The 19,416-nt window shown below is 48.8% G+C and overlaps 1 protein-coding gene across 2 annotated transcripts; it reads right to left on the reverse strand.

The window, feature by feature from the left end:
- Positions 1-862: 862 nt before the first annotated feature.
- Positions 863-18,832, reverse strand: LOC103764353 (cryptochrome DASH-like). 2 transcript variants are annotated; one of them, XM_018067705.2, is made up of 14 exons: positions 18,752-18,832; positions 18,471-18,643; positions 17,263-17,356; positions 16,794-16,924; positions 15,196-15,344; positions 14,275-14,363; positions 12,182-12,255; positions 10,485-10,574; positions 8,891-8,970; positions 7,590-7,649; positions 6,399-6,556; positions 3,457-3,576; positions 2,330-2,506; positions 863-1,097 (listed from the first exon to the last, which is right to left on the reverse strand). In XM_018067705.2, the coding sequence occupies exons 1-14, from the start codon at positions 18,806-18,808 to the stop codon at positions 990-992; spliced, it is 1,560 nt and encodes a 519-aa protein (XP_017923194.1). In that variant the 5' UTR covers positions 18,809-18,832; the 3' UTR covers positions 863-989. The 2 variants fall into 2 exon arrangements, with proteins under 2 accessions (XP_017923194.1, XP_017923193.2); XM_018067704.2 differs by lacking the exon at positions 863-1,097 and adding an exon at positions 1,331-1,542.
- Between the last annotated feature and the right edge of the window lie 584 nt (positions 18,833-19,416).

Below are 19,416 nucleotides of genomic sequence, written 5' to 3' on the forward strand. Positions count from 1 at the left end.
CTCCAGTACTGTGTGCACTTCTGGGCCCCTCACAAGAAGAAAGACATTGAGGTGCTGGAGCAGGTCCAGAGACAGGCAAGGAGCTGGTAGAGGGTCTTGAGCACAAATCCTATGAGGAGAGGCTGAGGGAGCTGGGGTTGCTTAGCTTGGAGAAGAAGAGGCTCAGGGGATACCTTCTCGCTCTCTACAACTCCCTGACAGGAGATTGTAGCCTGGTGGGGGTCAGTCTCTTCTCCCAGGCAAATAGTGACAGGACAAGAGGCCCAATGGATCCCTAGTGGTAATAAATCCAGAGCCACGTCCCATCTTTGGGGGTCAAAGTGGGGACGACCTGGGCTGCCCCTCAGGTGACAGTGCTCCACGACAGCACAAACACTGCCATCTCCAAATTCTCAAACTCTTCCAGCAAGTAAAACATTCTGCATAAAAATAAAATTATAAAAATAAAATTATGTAAAAATGGCCAGGGAACCATTTTAAACTGTTTTGACACCAAGTACAAAGCACAATTCTTGGCTGTGAACTGAACACTTTCCAGCTTCCAGACTGGCACCAAAAGCAACAGGGTGCTGTGAAGACTTCAGGGAAGTTTTCAAGAGGAACATACTGATTCTCCAAAATATTGCAGAAGACACAGTAAAAGAACATCCTCTGTCTGTGGATCTCTGTGGAAATGAGGAAAATAAAATATTCTGCTAGCAAAACTTTTAATTGCACAACAATTTGTTGTTTTAAAGCTTAAAAACATGAAAAATTAGCATAAGAAGGTTCAGTTCTGACTGAAAACCTGCCACATAAACCATCATCTCCAGTTTGTAAGAAGAGGTGCTGATAGACAACCTCCAAATACCCACATCCAGGGGACAATGGACAGGAGATTCCGAGTTATTTTACTGTGGCCAGACCCATATCATAGGTTCTTCAAGGACATTAACCATTATCCAGGCATCCTGAGCAGCGAAACCTCCAGCTGAGTGCTCCTCCAGCCTTCAGCAAACATCTTTCTTGCGAGAGAAGTAAAAATCTATCCCTCTGTCCTTGTGCTGCGCTGGCACCTGTGCAGGTCCCCTCCTGCCCCTGGGATGGGGACTCCCTCCCTGTGGCAAATGAAACATGAACAGGGAGAGATTTACTGATGTTTCAGAGTGAATCTGGTCCCAAAGCAGTGCTAAAACGCAGGTAAGTGTGGACAGGGTGCTTCTGCTCCCCAGGTCCACTACAAAGGCAGGAAGGCCCAACAGGCACAGCTCTAGGTTTGGATTTAGGAAACCAGGGTTTCTGGTAAGGTGAGCTGGAAAAGCTGATCAAAATGGAACTCTTGCCTGGCAGAGGAGCTTTTTGACTTCCAGTTTCGTCAGTGCCTGAAACCAGTGTCTCACCAAGGAGCTACTTCACAGAGTCCCTTCTCTGATCCCAGAAGGTCAGTAATCCAGGCCCTCCAACAGCATGGCCGAAGCAGAAGGCTTTGCTTCCACTAAACTTTCCACTCTTGGCAAAGGAATCTGGCCTGAAAAATTTGGTACTGCACCTTGGGATTAAAACCTGAAACGGAGACATGCTTCATTCTTCACTGAACGTAGTATGACATCTAAATTTGAGCCTCCACAAAGTATCCTCACCTGGGAGGAGGCAGGGACGGTGCAGAGGGGGAAGGCAAAATGCTGAAAACTCCTTGTAATACACAAGAATTGGTTACATCCATTTCCTTCCACACCCAACTCCTCCAAGAGCAGCAGCCCAGGCAGCAGATACAAGCCTTGACATGCTCCAGGATCAGCATCTCAATCTGTCCCTGTTCTAAAGGGGAGATACACCCAAAAAGCAAAGTGCAAGGGCCAGTCCCCATAGTTACAGGTCTTCTGACTCTAGTTTGGGTTCACTCAAGCATGGCAGGAAGTTGGTTGTTCTTCCACCTCCTGAACACAGAGGACAGTGAGTTGGCTCCTTTCTGTCCACCTGCATCAGGGGGTGGTCAGGCTATGCAGGCCTTGGAGATTCCCCATCCCTCCCTGCTGGCCAGTGGAAGGAAGGATGCTCTGAAGGACATGCTCTGGCTAAGCCCTGCTGACTATACAAGGCTGATGGGATAGAGAAGCAGCTAAAATTTACATCATTCACCACAGCAGGTAGGACAGACAGAGCTAAATAACCCTGGCTGCAGAGTCCCTGTGCAGAGCTGGACCACTGCTGTGAGGTAACATGACTTTGCATCAAAGCCATTTTCCCCTTTATACCCAAGAGAGAAGAACAGAACTCACAGACACTCCTACAGACACAGAGCAGCCCCCCTGGAGCCCTCCCACCTCATCCCAGCCTTCCCAGTACTCACAGGCCTCTGGCTGATGTATCGGCTCCACTCTGGGGCTGTCACAACTGGCTGTGGGTAGGTCTCACCTAGAGTTACTCCTGCCTGGGAGAGAGCAGCACTACTCAGTGCCCAAGGGCTGTGGATATCTGCTCCCTTTATGCCCTGTAGCTCTGGGACCCACAGCCGGACGTAATCCCCCTGCAAAGAGAACACACGGGACAGGATCCATTCAGTAACAACCTCCAAGTGCTTCCCAGCAAGGATGTTTCTCAACAGGAAAGAGAGAAGCTGGATTTCCAGGTAGAGAAGCTGGTGTAGTACAGCATCAGTTACTTCTGACAACCCTTAGCCCCTCCTGCATTAGTGCTGCCTAAAGAGAGACTTGGATGCTGGAGTTCTCCCAGGATCACTCTGCAGGCAGAGGAGGGAGACAGAGGTGCATTTTTGGTACTGTTCACCTGTCCTGTTTAGGACATCCTGTGATGAAGTCACTCTCAAAAAGTTTCCAGTGACTGAAGGAAATTAGGATGACTAGCTCAGCTGCACATTCTTGTGTTCCTGAATCTCTCCTATTAACTCTACTTCTGTGTCTCTTCATAGGACTAGTTTCAGATTTCTTGTCAAATCCTGCCAGCTACAGTGCTGACAGGCAATAGTACAGCCTGCCAAGAAGCTAAGGAATAGTGGTGGGAGCAGGCAATCCAGAATGTGAGCAATTTATCTGCTCCCACCACTTAGAGAGTCAGAGGAGTCACAGGTTTAATCTACTCTCCAGCACCTCCCAAGGAGCAGCTCTGTCTCTCTGGTCCCTCCTGAGTTCTCCAAGAAGCTGCTCTGTGCTCAAGGAAACGTCTGTGTGAGGCACTGATGGGATGTGGCCGTGACCCAGAAGAAATGGTGATGAAACACTGAACACACAGACCAGGGCAGGGAGGGTGTGTGAAGCACCAGCCTCCCTGGGGACAGCAGCAGATTGTCAGCATCACATCTTCCTGTGCACAGCGAGGAACCTGCCTGGCTGTTGGCAAGGAGACACAGAACTGCTTTTGCAGCAGTAGCCACACAGTAGATTGATCTCCTCTGCTCCCTGAAAATACCACCTGTCCTTCACTGCACTGCCCGTTGTAAAACAGCCAAACAAGACTTACATTCCCATCGTAATCCAGGCCTTGTTTAATCACGTTAAACTTCCTGTTGTCCCGTGGGTCGTTGCCAATGCCAGCGCTGTATAACCAGTTGCCATAATTGCTACAAACATCGTAATCCACCTTGAGAACACAGGGAGAAAACAGTGAGAAGAGCTGGGCTGGCCCTCAGTGAGTCTTCTCTCCCCGTCCACCCCTTAGCTCAAGGGAAAAATTCCTTGAATGGCAATCACCCTGGGGTGGTCAGAGCCCTCTCAAGTTGTAGGTACAGACATCTGGCTGCTTTTTACACCTGGGATCAGCTTCCCAGGTCTCTTCACTTCATGGTCCTTAAGTCAGTGAGATCTATAAAAGTCTAACCAAAATCTCTTTCTCAATTTCCCTTTTTCAAAGAAAATCCTTCTCTTTCTGCCCTCATCTGGCAGACTTCACAACAACAAGCCCTAGATTTTGTGTGCTCGTATTCTGAAACAGCAGCAGCCCAGAACATTTCAAATATGAGAGAAAATCCTTCCTGACCAGTTACCCAGACACCACAGACTGACAGAATCATGACAGTGTGTATAAAGATGCAAACAATGCAAACACTGCAGTTTTCTCCCACTTTTCTCTCATCAAGTTATTTCTCATCTAAGCAAATAAAAAGCTCTCAAGGATGCTCCTGTAAAATGAAACAAGGCTTCTGGAACTGGCACAAATGAGAGCAAAACATAGTCCAATCCAAGGGCTCTTCAGCTGGGCAGCATGGCTTAAATCCAACACCAAGAGCTTTCCAGCTGTAGGACAATTCCAACCCAGCTCAGGAGGGGAGTGGAAGTGATAGCAAAGAGGGTGTGGGATCTCTGTGCATTCCTAGGAGGGGTGTCTGTGCTGCAAAAGCAGCAGCTGTGGCAAAAAGAGCTGGCTCAGTGCTGTTCTCCCTTTACTGCAGTCACAGCAACAACCAGTCCACACAGGGATTTTTCCAAAAATCCCAGCCACTCCTTAAAGTGAGGAGCTTAATGCACCTGGATGGCAGAAGGCACGGGAAACAGGCTCTGCCAAATTCCCCTTTCTCTGCAGAGACCCTGAATGCTGGGGTCAGGGTGATCAGCAGCCAGCTTTGCTCCCTGTGCTCCAGGCTTCCCCTTCCCAGCAGCACTTCCTCCAGGCCGTGAGATGAAGGGAAGAAAGATGCTATGGGAGGCCTGATAGTGTGATTAACATGCAGGAAAGCCTGTGTGGGAGGTAAGGGCAAATCCAAGGGGGACTGGAGGAGGCAGGCTCATTTCCCCCTCAGCCTTGCCCCTTCCTGGCATTCTCTTCTGTTTGTTTCTCTGCCTTTCCTTGGGGCCTGACCCTGGGAATGAAATCAGTGAAGTCAGAGCTGAGATATTCTCTGTCCAGGACATGAGAGGTCTCTGGCCTTTCCCCTGGCTTCAGTGGGTTGCAGAGAGCTCGTGCCTCAGTCTCCCTGCCTGTCTGGTGTGGATGGCACACACAAACACTTGGTGGGCCTTTGCTGGCAGTAGCAGGGATGAAACAGGCATTGCTTTTGCTTTTAAGAGGCAAGTGAGACCAATTTCAGCTCTGTGCTGGCCTCTGCCCTCCTACAGCCATGTCTCCCCCACCAAGCTGATGTGTCCTGTAGGCTACTCTGGGAATGCCACCAGGTTACAGTAACAGAGCTGGACACAAGCTTAAAGGATGGGACAGAAGGGCACAAGGATCAGCCTGTGCCACACCAATCTACAGTGGCCATCAGCACCTGGGGCTTCTCGAGGTGCAAGGGCCAGTGCAGAGTCTAAATCCTGCTTCCAGCAAAGCTGTTAACATCCATGTCTACAGGAATAAATGTAGGTAACATAGGGAGAATCCTTCTAGTATGAGACCTTTCAGGTCTTCCTCACTTATGGAATAGGACCTGGAAGGTTCTTGCTCTTATCTGGAGAAGCATCATTGCATGCAGCTTCTGGAAGAAAACTCCTTCTGGAAGATCCTGAAGTCATGCACAGTGGTTTTGTGCCAGCCCACTGCTGCTCACAGCACTGGCATGGGAAGAGCACCCAGATCTTCCTCCTGAAGCCAAAGCCATGTCAGAGCCCAGCTCCAAGGAAGCTCAAAAAAAAAAAAAAATAAATCTACATTCACAAAAAAAAAAAAGCTCTTTTAATTGCAGATAATGGCAAGGCAAGCGGGCTTTCTCTGTCCCTTCAGTACTCCTAGTGAGCAGAGTTCCCTGACCACCAGTAGTCTCTTGTATCCCACACACAAGGTCTTTAATTTGAGGCTGACGTGAGTATTTGGCCTTTTTCAGTCAGTACCAGAAGGATCTATGGGGACTGAGGTCAGAGAAGTGACCCAGCCATTTAACTGAGCTTGCACAGCTGCTGATTGATATATGAGACAGGAATTGGTGCTCCAGTTGGCAGTAACTCACCAGAAAGAAGAGGGATGCCTCTGGCCAGGGTGGAGCTCTCTGGAAGCTGATCCAGCTATTGTCCACACTTGCCTGTTCTTGACTACACAGCTTCCCTGTCCACAGCAATCAATGCAAAGATGCTGTGCCAGCACACATTTCTTTTTATGTTCTATTTCTGGGCTGCCCTCCTCCCCAGCCTCTGCGGTGGCCAAATCAGAGCATTGTTAACATAATTTATGTTTTGAAAGTTTTCTCAAGTGTGACAGATCTCTGGCTAAAACCCTGCGAGGAGGATCGAAACTATTATTGCAAACTTCCCAGCTACATCTTGGCTGATGGTAGCTTCACTGTGGCAAAATTCCCTTTACTTATGCGAGCTTTGGGAAGTTCATACCCTGCAAGCAGCACATACACGGACTTAGATCAGCCTGAAAATTAACGATCATCTCCTGTATCATTCCTTGTTAGTCAGAGCTGTCCTCCTGCCTTCTGCTCAGGGCAGGGAGCACCAACAAGTCTGGGTACACAAAGGGTTCAGTCCTACCAGCAGGTATTCAAACCATTCTGCCCCCATCCTCCAGTCCAGGCCCAGGTCCTTGGTGAGGAAGCTGGCGACGTTCTGCCGCCCTCTGTTCGACATGAAGCCCGTGGCACTCAGCTCTCGCATGTTGGCATCCACGAAAGGAACCCCAGTTTTGCCCTCTGCGGAGACAAAACACAGTGCTGGGTCACGAGGACATTTTTGGGCACTCCTAAAACAACCTGTGGCCCTGCATTCACAGCCCTCCAAGTGGGAAAGACAGTGCCAGTGCACAGTGGCAGGGTGGGATTTCAGTAAGGTTTAGCCAGAGTGCAGCCACTAGGACCCACTGGAAATTAAATGGGAAATCATACTGAAAGTTGAGATAAGGAGAATTTTTGGCAAGAAAAAAAAAAAAAGCAAAAAACAACAGTACGGAAAAATCTCAGACTGGAAAAGCAATCAGGTGGATTGCAGGGAATTTTGCAGAGTAGAATATACAGACAACAGTGAGATGGGCCAAGAACAGAAAGATTCTTGACAGGTGACTAATAGAGGAATGTACTGGACAAATCTCCAAGGATTAGTATCTGAAAAGTAGACAGTTTGTCTATTGTTAAGGAAAAGATTTATTGTGCCTGTGTGATTTATTGTATCCTATGTGCAAATGGATACACGTGGCACTAACATGAAAAAAGAAATACAGGCATGTATTTCACTAATTCTGATGCTTCAATCTGTTAATCTCTCTAAGTTTTGAGATCTTATGCTTGCTATTCATGTTACAATATAAAAGCTAAAGAAAAGGCTGTGGGATTACAAAAGATGTGGTTACTTCTAAGTTTGCTTTAACCTTGTAACCAAAACCAAACAAAGAACCAAATGTAGCAGGCATGGCAATCTAACATTGATAAGGAGGGCGGGTCAGCCTCTGTGTGACTAAACAGAAGGGACCAGCAGGTGACAAACCCTCCCCCTTGGGCAGGAAAACCTAACTGCAGAACCTGGCCACTCATGACACCCTGTGGTCCTGCTCCTGTCCGGTGCTCAGTCTGGGAAGGGAAGCCAAGCATCCTGCACACGCCCTCACACACTGGTGGTGCCAGCTGAAATGACAGCTCCCTGCAGAGACCCAGCCAGCGTCAGGGCACGTGTGAACACGTGGGCACGTGGAAACCAAAAGCACACCCAGCCAAACCTGCGGTTTCTACTGACCTTTCCAACAGTCAAAGAGCTGAAGGTCCTTTTTCCAGGGTATCTCTTTACTTTGAAGCCCTGTTGAGAAAAATAATGAACTGCTGATGAAGAAATAGTGACGCAGGCAGTTACTCACACAACAACACAGCCTGAGGCACCTTGGCTGACACAAGGCATAGGGTAAAGCTCATCCTCTCAGTGTTATTATAAAGAAACCTTCTGCAAGGGTTTAGAGACGACCCATTCTTCCTTCTAAGTGTTGCAAAGGGGTATCTTTTATATACAGAGGATGCTCAAGCCCTAACAGATTTTGATTATTTCTTTTGTTGATGTTTTCTTTTTTTTTTTTTTTAATTAAAACCAACTCAGACTTCACAGGTGGCAGGAGATAAGCTCTGGCCCAAGACAGTATTTTCTTGTTCAGTTTTACTCCAGGACAACGTTTATGTGAAATCTGTTTCTGTAGCAGATACTAAACCAAGAATTACCTGGCAGAAGCCCCAGGCAACACTCTGCCCCTGCAGTGGGATAGGAACAGATGAGGGAGATGATTTAATGTTTGCAGGATCCAATAGCAATTACAGCCTTCTGTACAGTGGAATGGAGGCAGAAGGGACAACTCAGTTCTAGCTGCAGATATCCAAGGTCAGGCTCACCACTGGCTTCCAATGCCATCAAAACAGCCCCACAGGCCTGGCAGATGTGACACAGGCCACGAGGGAGATGTGTTCCTGTGCAGCCCCAGCTGGATGCCAGGATCTGACCTAGGGCATAAAAAGCAGTGCTCTCTGCTTAGGTGGAGAACAGCTCACCCAGCACAGGCATCACCTCTTAGGGTTTCCTGACATATGGGCTGGATATTTGTGGTTGCATGGAGAGTTCAGACCCCCAGTTCAGGTGCAGACTCCTGCACATCAGTCACTGGGGCTGGAGCTGAATCTCACTCTGATTCCTATGTAGTGTGAGGCAGAAAGAATATCTGGTTTCTAGGGATTCACACTCCTGGGTCAGTTCCTGCTCTGTCCCACATTCTCTGGTGAATGTGGGCAAGCCTGGAGCCTGGATTCTACCCAAAGGTGCAATGTGTCTGGAAAAAGCATCTTCACTCTGATTGTTCTGCTGTTTCCCACAGATATGTGTTAACAATCCTCCCCATATCAGGTGTGGGGCTCAGTGTCTGCAGAGTGTCCAGCACCATGGTGGTCACACCACTGCTTTGAGAAGAACATTTGTACAACTCAATGGCAGCAGCCTATTCTCTTACTTTCCCTGTGGTAAGACTGCACCTTTCCTCTCCAAATACAGCGATCCACACACACCTCTTAGGGAGAAAATCCTCCTGCCATACTTCAGGGCCACGAACCGAAAGTAATCCCTCCACAGCAGCTCAAACAGGACCCTGAAACACAAAGGGTCACTGTGGGTCAGACAAAATTACTGAATTGGGATTTTCCTTCCACAGCACCCATCATTAACACCGTGAGGTTTATCCACAATTTCACGGACCTTCCCACGATAACAGTTCTTTCCCAAGCCTACTTACCTGGCTTTGCAACTGGGTGACTACAGGGAAAGCAAACTTTGCATGAGTCACCTGGGAATCTTCCCTTAGCTCGAGTGCAGGAGCAGAATTTCAGGAAATGTGTTTTTCATCCATCCCTACTGGGATGCAATCCTCCAAAGAGCAGGGCGAGGGCCTGATTCAGCTTCACACTTCCTCATGAACAAGTGTGTCAGCACATTCCTGAGAGCTTTGCCTTGATTTAAGCAATAACCTTTGTGAGGGACTTAAAGACACCTTTCAAAAGGGGTTGATAGTGCTCTAGCTCGTGAGATCAGGTGACAGTCCCACCTCAGCCTCTGAGGCCTGCTTCAGCTCCCTGGCATACTGGAAACATTCTGCTCAGTTCATGTTTAGGCTGATAAGATCTTTCTGGAAAATCTCATTACAAAACAAGACACTGCCCAAATGCTAAAAACTGGTGTCATAATGCTGAGGTTCAAGGAGTCCCTCATGTGCAGCCACCACGACCTGTACTTTACTGTACCATTGTCTGCAGTGCCTGGGAGCTTGACAGATTCATTTTTATAATTATTAATCACTTTAAAATGCTAAAATCACCACGGCACCCCAGCTGCCAGTAGGCTGGCTATTAGATGGAAAAACATGAGTATGTTCATTTCTTGAAATCTTTCCTCTCTTAATTGTCTTCTAAGAAAAAAACAACCCCAAACACACACTTGAAGAGTGTTGATATTTTATCTGTCATTTGAATTTTAGTGAAATTGAGTATTTTGGCCAGAATTGTTGGCAATGTTCTGCCCGCTCTTCACCAACCACTGTGCTGTTTGACATATTGCAAATGTAACCAACCAATATGAATATGCAGTTCTAGAGTTTGCACAGACTTTCTGGTTTGGGTTTTTTTTCCCATCCAGGTCTAGTGTTAGGCCAGGCTCTAACATGAACCTGCTCCTCCATGAGAGTGCTTTGTACAAGTCACACAGTTGCTGAGACTTTGGAGTGAAACTGCTCGTATCCTTGATATGAGAAACCCTTTAGTTTTTATTTGTAAATCATTCTTTCTTCTCATCTAGCCCATAATAACAATACAGAGACAGATGGTGCTGATTTACTGAGATCGTTTTTAAAAATCATAAACCACAATTTCCCAGCAATAATAATGACAACTGGCATCCATAATCTCTACTTGCAAAGTGCCTAAAGCCTCTGAGTGTCAAAGGCAGATTAATAAATCCTGAAACAGAACTGCAGTGCAACCCAGAGGAGCCAGGCAGCAGGCACAGGAAAAACAAACATTAATTAAGGGGAGTTAACAAATCACTCTCCTGTGTGTGAGATGCTGGTTTCCTATTCAGAGAAAACAACATGCTGATGGTGCAAGGACATACCAGTATGTGCTCTGATTTGCTGTTCTCTCTCTTTCATACTTCTGGATCTGCTCATAGATGTAGCGAGGTGAGATGCAGCCCAGCGCCAGCCTGAAAGCAGAGGAATTGTGTCCTGAATGCCATGCAGGACTCACAGCTCAGAGGGAGTGGAGAGGCAGTTTTGTGTTGAGTTGTTGTCTAAAAGGTTTTGCTGGGTTTGCAGCTCTGCCCCAAACGGCTTTAATCAAGTTCTGCAACTTCTTTGCAACTCCTCCAGAGAGAGAATCCTCTTCCAAGAAACAAAATCCTCCCCTTCCCAGCATATGGCTGTTACAGGAGCCTCCAAGCTACGGAGACAAATCATTTCACACAAGTTTGACAAGTTTTGCCTGAATGATTTGATCAGCTGCTGACTTAGTGCACCAGTGACAAACCCAAAGTGGATCTCAAATGCCAACCTCTGCATCACCTGTCCTCCCTGTCCTTACACTACAAACCTCCTTATTATGTGCCAGGGCTCCTTTTCCTGCAGAACCTCAACGTCTTATCTGAGCAACCACAGAAGGCTTGCTGAAAATCTGAGGCCAGGCAGGAAACCTAGGGAATCAAACCCCACTCTGGCATTTCAACTCACTGGGCTCCTTCCATTTGTTTCAAGTAAGTCCTGTGCAAGACAGGAAAGAGCTTCCAGACTCCAAATCCATCATGCAGGAACAACTTTTACCTTGATTTTCCTAGAAATGCATTTAACTGCCATTTCCACTATGGCTGGTGGAAACATTTGATGTTCTAATGAATTCTGGAGAACAGGAAGAAAGAGTCTGAAGAGTTTTTCTTAATTGTTGTCCAGTTCTGACACTTAGATATGGCCAGTACGAGATGGGACTGACTGGCTGCAATCTGAGCCACTCTGATTTTGATTATCTGACAGAGGAACATTTTGGGGCAGGCAGATCTGGACTGTCTGCTCTGGGCAAATGGCCAGCTTGGAAAAACTCAAGCAGAGCCACAAATAAACCTGTGCAGCTTCAGTGGTCCTGGGATCCCGACTGGAATTCTGAAGCGCCACCAGATGGAGCCATCCACTGCAACCATCAAAGCACAAAGCTGGGTGAAAACAAGAAATCCTGGCCTGTAACAGCCTCAGAAAACCGTTTCATATCACAGTTCTGTCGGGACAACACTCCAGATGCTCTCAGCTTAGGCTGAACTGGGATCTGCTGCTGCAGTTTCAGTCTGGAATTAACTCTGCCCCTTCCAGCATCAGAGACTAAACCACCTAACCAGGAGTCAGCAGAGATCCTTTTGCAATAGGAATAATCAGAAGTGTCTCTTCTACCCACAGAAGAAGACAATGGCAGTGAGGTGAGGTGACTTGCCCCACAGTATTCAGGAAACCAGGACTGGATCGAGTTCTTCTACAACCCTCTTAACACATGGAAGCTGTGCTGCTTCCCTGCCTGCTCCCAACCACCCCTCACGCACAAAACAGCATGAAGCCAAAGGCATGAGTCCCTCCTGTGCCCTGCCCACATTGGTGGTCCCAGCACACAGGGCTCTTGGCACAGTTCTGCTACAGTGCAGCAGTTCCTAATTGCAGGAATGTTCCCAGGGAACCACACCCAGACCCCTACCCATGCTCAGTAGCACTCAGCAGACAGGTAACATCAGTTTGGGAGGGGAGCAGAAAAGGAGTTTTCCACAACAAAAATCTTTACCATGGTGCAAATTTGGTTGAGTAATCCATTCCCACCAGCCCATTCCGAGACTCCTTGTAAGATGCAACCAGGTTCTGTGCCAGCAAAAGAACAAAAGGTTTGAACACTTTACAAACAACCTGCTAAATATGTTTTCTCTCCTTCTGGAGGCAGAGCAATCTGGTAGGGCTGGGCTCCCTCTCATGGCTGCCTGCAAGGATTACACAGCTGCCAAATTCCTGCCTCCAGCGCACAGGAATTAATCAGGCCAGCAGTTTTCATTATAGCTGTGGGATGTGTGTCACAAGCTGTGCTCCCCAGTTCAGCCTGGAGCACGTTTCCTTCCACAAGCACTGTGCACCTGGTTGTACTTGCTCCCTGCCCGTTCCCATCTGACTCTGGATCAATAATGCACTTCCAAGCCCCAGTGGAACTCCATTGTCCATGTGGTTGCTTGTTTGAGTTTGAGAACCTGAGTCTGACAGCTCCCAGCACTCAGGTGCAGGAACTCACATTTACAGCAGGGTGCACATCTTCCATTTTCTGAGTGCTCCATGGACAGTGCAGGGGACACAGGGAACCCAGATCTCTCCTTGATCCCCTTCACTGCACAGGTTACAATTTCTAAGGGGCTGTTCTACCTCGCTGGGGAACACAATGCTTGCGTTACAAAAAAAGAAGGAACAGGTTTTCCAGCACTGGTTGTATTAATGCTTGACCAAGAGTAGAAGCTGTGCATGCCTGTGCTCATTTTGGCTGGGATGGAGTTAATTTTCTCCACTGTAGCTGGTCTGGGGCTGTTTTGGATTTGTGCTAAAAGCAGTGCTGATAGCACACCAGTGTTTTTGTTATTGCTGAGCAGGGCTCACACAGCCTCAAGGCCCTTTCTGCCTCTCTCACCACCCCACCCTGAGTAGGCTGAGGGTGCACAAGGAGGTGGGAGGGGACACAGCCAGGACAGCTGATCCCAACTGGCCCAAGGGGTATCCCAGACCATAGGATGTCATGCTCAGCACATAAAGCTGGGTAAGGAGGAAAGGGGGATGTTTGGAGTGGTGCCTGTTTGTCTTCCCAAGTAACTGTTACACGTGGTAGAGCCCTGCTTTCCTGGGGATGGCTGAGCACCTGCCCACTGATGGGAAGTTTTAAATGAATCCTTACTCGGCTTTGCCTATGCAAAAAGCTTTTGCTTTCCCTAATTAACTGTCTTTACCTCAACCCACAACTTTTCTCAACTTTTACCCTTCTGAATCTCTCCTCCATCCCACTGGCAGGGACTGAGGGAGCAGCTGCTTAGGGCTGTGCCTCCTGGGGTTAAACCAGGACAACGATCCCCAACAGCAAAGGAAAGCAGCAACTTCCTCAGCACAGCACAAAGGATGCCCTGAGGCACTGGACACAGCACAGTTCCTAACCCATCTCAGCCTGAGAGATGCTCCCCCCTTTATCCACAAAGCTGGTGGGGTCTGATGCTGTTGGAAATCAGCACACGTGTCTTTGAATTCACACAAGGCAAATTTAAGGCAGTTCCTCAAACTAGGCCAGGAAGAAGTCCAAAAACTGGCTGCACAGACAAAATGCAGTCAGCAGCAGCTTCACTCCACCAAAGCAAGGGAGCAAGAAGTAGCTGTAATTATTGGCTGCAAGTTTTCAAACCAGACTACAGGAACCTCCAACTATTTATAACTGTGGGCAGAACTTGGGTTAGTTGTTCCTCACCCCAATTGCAAGTGCAGCTCCTTCAGGCCACTTTTCACTCCTCCAATATGGGGGAACTACTTCACTGATCACATGGGACATGAGAAAAGGCAAATTGAGAGAAAGGAGCTAAAAAATTTTGTCCCAATTCCCAAAAATTAACGGAAAAAATAATTTCAGAGGGATGGCCACTAAACTAGGTTCCTAAGTATTTGGCATACATTCCCAGTTCCTGGATGACTTCTTTTTGGTCTAGTTTGCCTCTCTGAAAAACTGAAATAATGCTATTTCTCTGCTTTGCAAAGTGTTATACAGGAGCTAAGGAAATATTGTTAGGAAGTGAAATTGCAGCCTCACCCACTTGCACAGCCATGTGTACAAGGGGGAGGATGTAGGCAAGGAAATGCAAGAGTTACCGTGTCCCAAAAATAATATTGCAGTCTCATTAAAGCCTGGGTCTCTCCTCCACTGCAGGGGAAGGCTGTTCGTGGATCAGTTACAGGATCTGCCACAGAAAACACCATCACATTGTTACCCCCTTGGAAAGGTAGGGAGCTTAAAATCTAGGGATGTTCAGCAGTAGGGATTTCTGCTTTTGGGACATAAAAGATTGTGTGGTCTTCCTTTAAAATAAGGGTCACATTAAACATATTAAAAAGCACTAAGATGTTTTCTACCCAGCTGCAGGGCACCTCCTCCACAGGGAATTTACCTTGATTTGCTGTATGAGTGGGCAGAGGTTTAGTTACAGTTGAAAGGGCAACCACTGCCTCCATGTCTTGATTCTCAGAAAGAGACATATCATAGACTCATAGAATCACAAAATGGGTTGGGTTGGAAGGGACCTTAAAGATCATCTCATTCCATCCCCTGCCATGGGCAGGGACACCTTCCACTAGCCCAGGTTGCTCCAAGCCCTCTCCAACCTGGCCTTGGACAGTTCCAGGGATGGGGCAGCCACATCTTCTCTGGGTAACCTGTGCCAGGGCCTCTCCATCCTCACAGGGAAGAATGTCCTAACATCTAATGTAAATCTCCTCTCTTTTATTTATCTCCTGAGCACAAATTGCCTCTCCATATTTACAAGGAGACATCTTTTCTGTGAGAGAGTATGATGTGCAGTGCAAGATGTTTGGTTTATATTAACCACCAGATCTCAAGTGCAGCCAGTACAGGTGCCTACTTCACCTTGGCTGAATGTCTGTGTCCTGGGAATCTGAAGCAGCCAACTTGCTTTGCAAAACCATGTTTTTAAAAACAGGTCTAACCAGGATATATATAAGAACAGAACCTAGGTAGGATTTCATGGGAGCAACTGCCAAATTGAGCTGTCTTACCCTTCTGTCCGAAATCCTCCATTGTAGGGATGCACCCTTCTTCCAGCCCTGGAGCCAGAGGCTTTAGCTGCTCTGCCATCCGCAGGGCTGGCCGGACCTTCGCCTCAGATTCCACCGCCCTTCGGAAATGGGTGTAGACATCAGGCAACCTGCACAGGTGACAGCACAGTCAGGTCTCTGCAGGGTGGTTTCCTCGGCCCCTGCACACAGCACTCACACACCTTCCACAGGGGGAGGATTAGCATTCCAGGCTGTGCTCCCCTGGGGCAGAGCACATCTTTGTGGTACCTCTCTATCCTGCCAGGCACAATAGAGGAAGATGCCCCCAGGGCTAGCAGCCTTCAGAAGTTCAGCCCTTTGCCCAATTGCTTTCTGCTTCTGATGCAAATTGTGCCTTTTCAATTTAAGGTGTGTCCATGAGGGCCAGATTTCTCTCACCTAACTTCTGATTAACACACAAGGCTGACCTCAGTGTAAAAATCTGCAACCTCCTGGTGCCTTTTCAGTCAAAGGAGAGAAAAAGGCACTTTCATGGCCTGACTCTTCTGCCCTACTTTATACATTTTCTACAGAATACCACGGATTACTTACAACTCCATCAACTACACCCCATGTGACTACTGAGGGAGCCATGAAAGAGTCCACAGGCAAAGGGCTGCTGTCATAGGCAGATGCATTCAGTCAGAGGGGGTAATGGAGCAATCCAGGCCAGTGTCCCAGGAGTGTCACCAAGAGTGGGCCAGCAGGACCAGTGCAGTGACCATCCCCCTGTACGTGGCACTGGTGAGGCACCTCAAATCCTGAGTTCAGTTCTGGGCCCTTCACTACACAATGTGCCCTCCAGCACATTGCAGTGCTGGAGCATGTCCAGAGAAAGGAACAGAGCTGGGGAAGGGTCTGGAGCACAAGTCTGGTGAGGAGCAGCTGAGGGAGCTTGGGGGGCTCAGCCTGGAGAAAAGGAGGCTCAAGGGGTATCCTGTTGCTTCCTACAACCTGAAAGGAGCCTGGAGGGAGGGTCGGTCTCTTCTCCCAGATAACAGGTGACAGGACCAGAGGAAATGGCCTCAAGCTGTGCCAGGGAGGTTTAGATCAGATATTAGGGAAATCACTGAAAGGGTGATTAAGAATCCCACAGGCCGCCCAGAGATGTGGTTGAGTCACCATCCCTGGATGTATTTAAAAATGTAGATGTGGCACTTAGGGATAAGGTTTAGTGGTGGGCTTGGCACTTCTGGGTTAATGGTGATCTTTAAGGTCTTTTTTGACCTAAACGATTCTATGATTCTATGTCACAAGGATTTTGAGGATTGCAGACTGAGTATCCAGACTGTGCTGGTCCAAACTGCTGGAAAGGCAAAGAGAAATCAGTCCTCAGTAAATGCTCAAACACACACCTTAGCTTTATGGATATTGAAGTGGAAATCCTGCTAGTGCAGAGGGATGAATGTGCCCCTTCCCCTCGATGCACCATAAACACAGATGGACTATTGGGTCCCTTCTCTGTGGGACCAGATGACTGGGAGCCCTCCTGAAGAGTTCATTGGAGTGAGAAACAAGTGGGACAGTGCAGGAGTCAGTGACACCATGGAGCAGCCCACCTGGCAATAGGCCTGAAGGGAAGGTCATCCCGATGATACAGCGTGGATGCCCAGAACGTCTGAACCTTCACCCCATGCTCCTTACACACCTGGCACAGCCCCTTCTCCACATCCAGCTCCTCCTGCGTGACCTAGGGAGATCAAAATAGTGAGGCCAGGGCTGCACAGCCCCAGTTCCCATGTGCACACAGACCCTGGTCCCTTGTCCTGCCCTCCTCCCTCATCTCCACATTTAGCTGCTTCCCTCTGGATGCACACACACAATCTCTGAGTCTTGCTCCAGCAAGGACTCCCACCCAGAGCCTACACCATCCCCATCCCAGGAACTATCCAGTTTCCCCAAGGTTAACACCACCACTGCCAAGAAAGGCCCTGAACACACAGGATCTGCATCACCATTTGGTTGTGAAAGAAACCTCTGCAACCTAATTTTATCTTTTAAACTATGTCACTTCAGTATTTCCCTTACCTCTTCGTGGAAAGCCACAGCGCTGACAGAGCCCAGCTGAGTAATCAGATCGCGGACCACATCTTCTGGCTTCCCCTTCCTCACAACCAGGGTACTACAAACACAAAATATTGGCCTGAGTTGTTGTTATTTATGTGTACAGGAGGTCCTTGTCTGAGCCCAGGCAGGCACCCATGGACTAGTTCTCTACGGAGCACAGACCCGGTGTGGAGGCAGACAGGCAGGATTTGACTAGCCTGCATTTTTTAGGAGCCAGTGAACAGAGCTTGTAAGCCTCTGGGGCTTAGTTTGTGTCAAACATATTTCTGACACTCTGGATGCCTTAGAAAGGATCACTGGGCACAAAGCCAGGCTGTTACCTAAAAGTGAATCTCTTCATCCTCACACACCAGTGATTGAAGAGCTGGCTGATGCGACTTGTCCAGGTTGCCCAGAGAGGTGCCAGGTGCCCCATCCCTGGAAACATTCAAGGTCAGATTGAGCGGGGCTCTGAGGAACCTGTTCTGGTTGAAGATGCCTCTGCTCATTGCAGGAGGTTGGACTAGATGACCTTTAAAGGTCCCTTCCAACCCAAACTGCTCTATGACTCTATGATCTTTTGCTAAGCAAAGCCAGATGTTACCTGGTAATGGATTCTTCAGGCCCTGGTCTACCCCAGATATGGTTCTAAAAGCATAATAAAGGAGGCTCCTCTGGAGACCCCCTTACCACAGTGCAGCCTACCACAGACTGAGTTTAGAGGGACAGGGCATAAACAGATGTAACTCTCCAGTCTCACAGGCCAGAATCCATGTTGGTCAGTCTCAAGCCAGCTCCTAGGGAAAATTTCTAGGGACAAGAAAGGACACATGCCACAGTCATTGCCTACATCTCAAAGGCTGCCATTCATGTCTCCAGTTGTCAAGGCTCTGGACAAAGCACTCAAGGGTGACACCCATCTGTGGTATCTGATTTCGAGAAAGCAAAAGCCCACATAGCACAGCCTGGATGGCTCTTTGTTCCCTGTGCAGTCACCACAGCAAGTCATCTGAACAGTGGCTACATAAGGGACCTTGCTGTACCTAACAGAAGGGCTGTAGCTCTCAGAAATAAACCACCATCAGAGCTCGGAGCACCACACATGATTTGACTCAGAGCACAGGTATGTGTTGAAAAAGAGTAGGAAAAGAGAAATATACGTGTTATTTGCACGGTGCTTTCTCAACTACCTTCCTTTTTTCTTGAGCGTTTCCCTTAGATCCTTCACACTTTCCAACAAAAACCGGAGCCGGTGGGGCCCTGTCTTGGGGAAGCCGAAGCAGTGGGTGCCCAGGTAGTGCCGCGGGTCGAAGCAGTAGAGAGGGATCACGAAATCTGCGTTATCCTGAGCCCAGTGGAGCACCTGGAAAAAACACAGAGAGGGCCGTGAGAGCTGCCGGGGGCGGGATGCAGCGGGCATCTCTCCCCATCCTGCCCACCAGCGGGGCTATCCCCACGGAAAATCCCATACCTGGTTATCGTGGGCGCGCAGGTCGCAGCGCAGCAGGCAGATGACCACCCTCGACATGGCACCTCGGGGTTAGTCCTGCCTCTCCCGGCTCGGCTCTGCCCTGCGCCCGGCCCGGCTCCGCGTCCCTCTTCCCGGCCCCTTCATCCCGCCCCGCCGGGGAGGAGCCGCCCTGCCCCCGGCTCCCTGTGTCCGCCCCCGCAGCATCCCCGTGGGACGGGCACGTCCCGTCCTGCATCCCGGGAGGGTGGCGGGACCGGGCCGAGCTCATTTCCCTCGGTCTGGGATCCCAGCGCTTTTCCTCTCACCGGAGTCCTGCCCCGGCCGGGCGCACTTATTGCTGAATTGGCGTGGGGTTTTTTTTAACCTCGAAAATCTCTTTTGTCTTCCACACATCGGCATCAGGAGGTTGTAGCCGGGTGGAGGTCGGTCTCTTCTCCCAGGCAACCAGCAGTAGGACAAGAGGGCACAGCCTTAAGCTGCGCCAGGGGAGGTTTAGGTGGTCGTTAGGAAGTTCTTTACAGAGAGAGCGACTGGGCATTGGAATGGGCTACCCAGGGAGGTGGTGGAGTCACCGTCCCTGGAGGTGTTTAAGAAGAGACTGGATGTGGCAACAGTGCCATGGTCTAGTTGACAGGATGGTATTAGGTCACAGGTTGGACTCGATG

Source organism: Manacus vitellinus, unplaced genomic scaffold (assembly GCF_001715985.3).
Source record: "Manacus vitellinus isolate BGI_N305 unplaced genomic scaffold, ASM171598v3 scaffold_12_pilon, whole genome shotgun sequence".
NCBI lineage: Eukaryota > Metazoa > Chordata > Aves > Passeriformes > Pipridae > Manacus > Manacus vitellinus.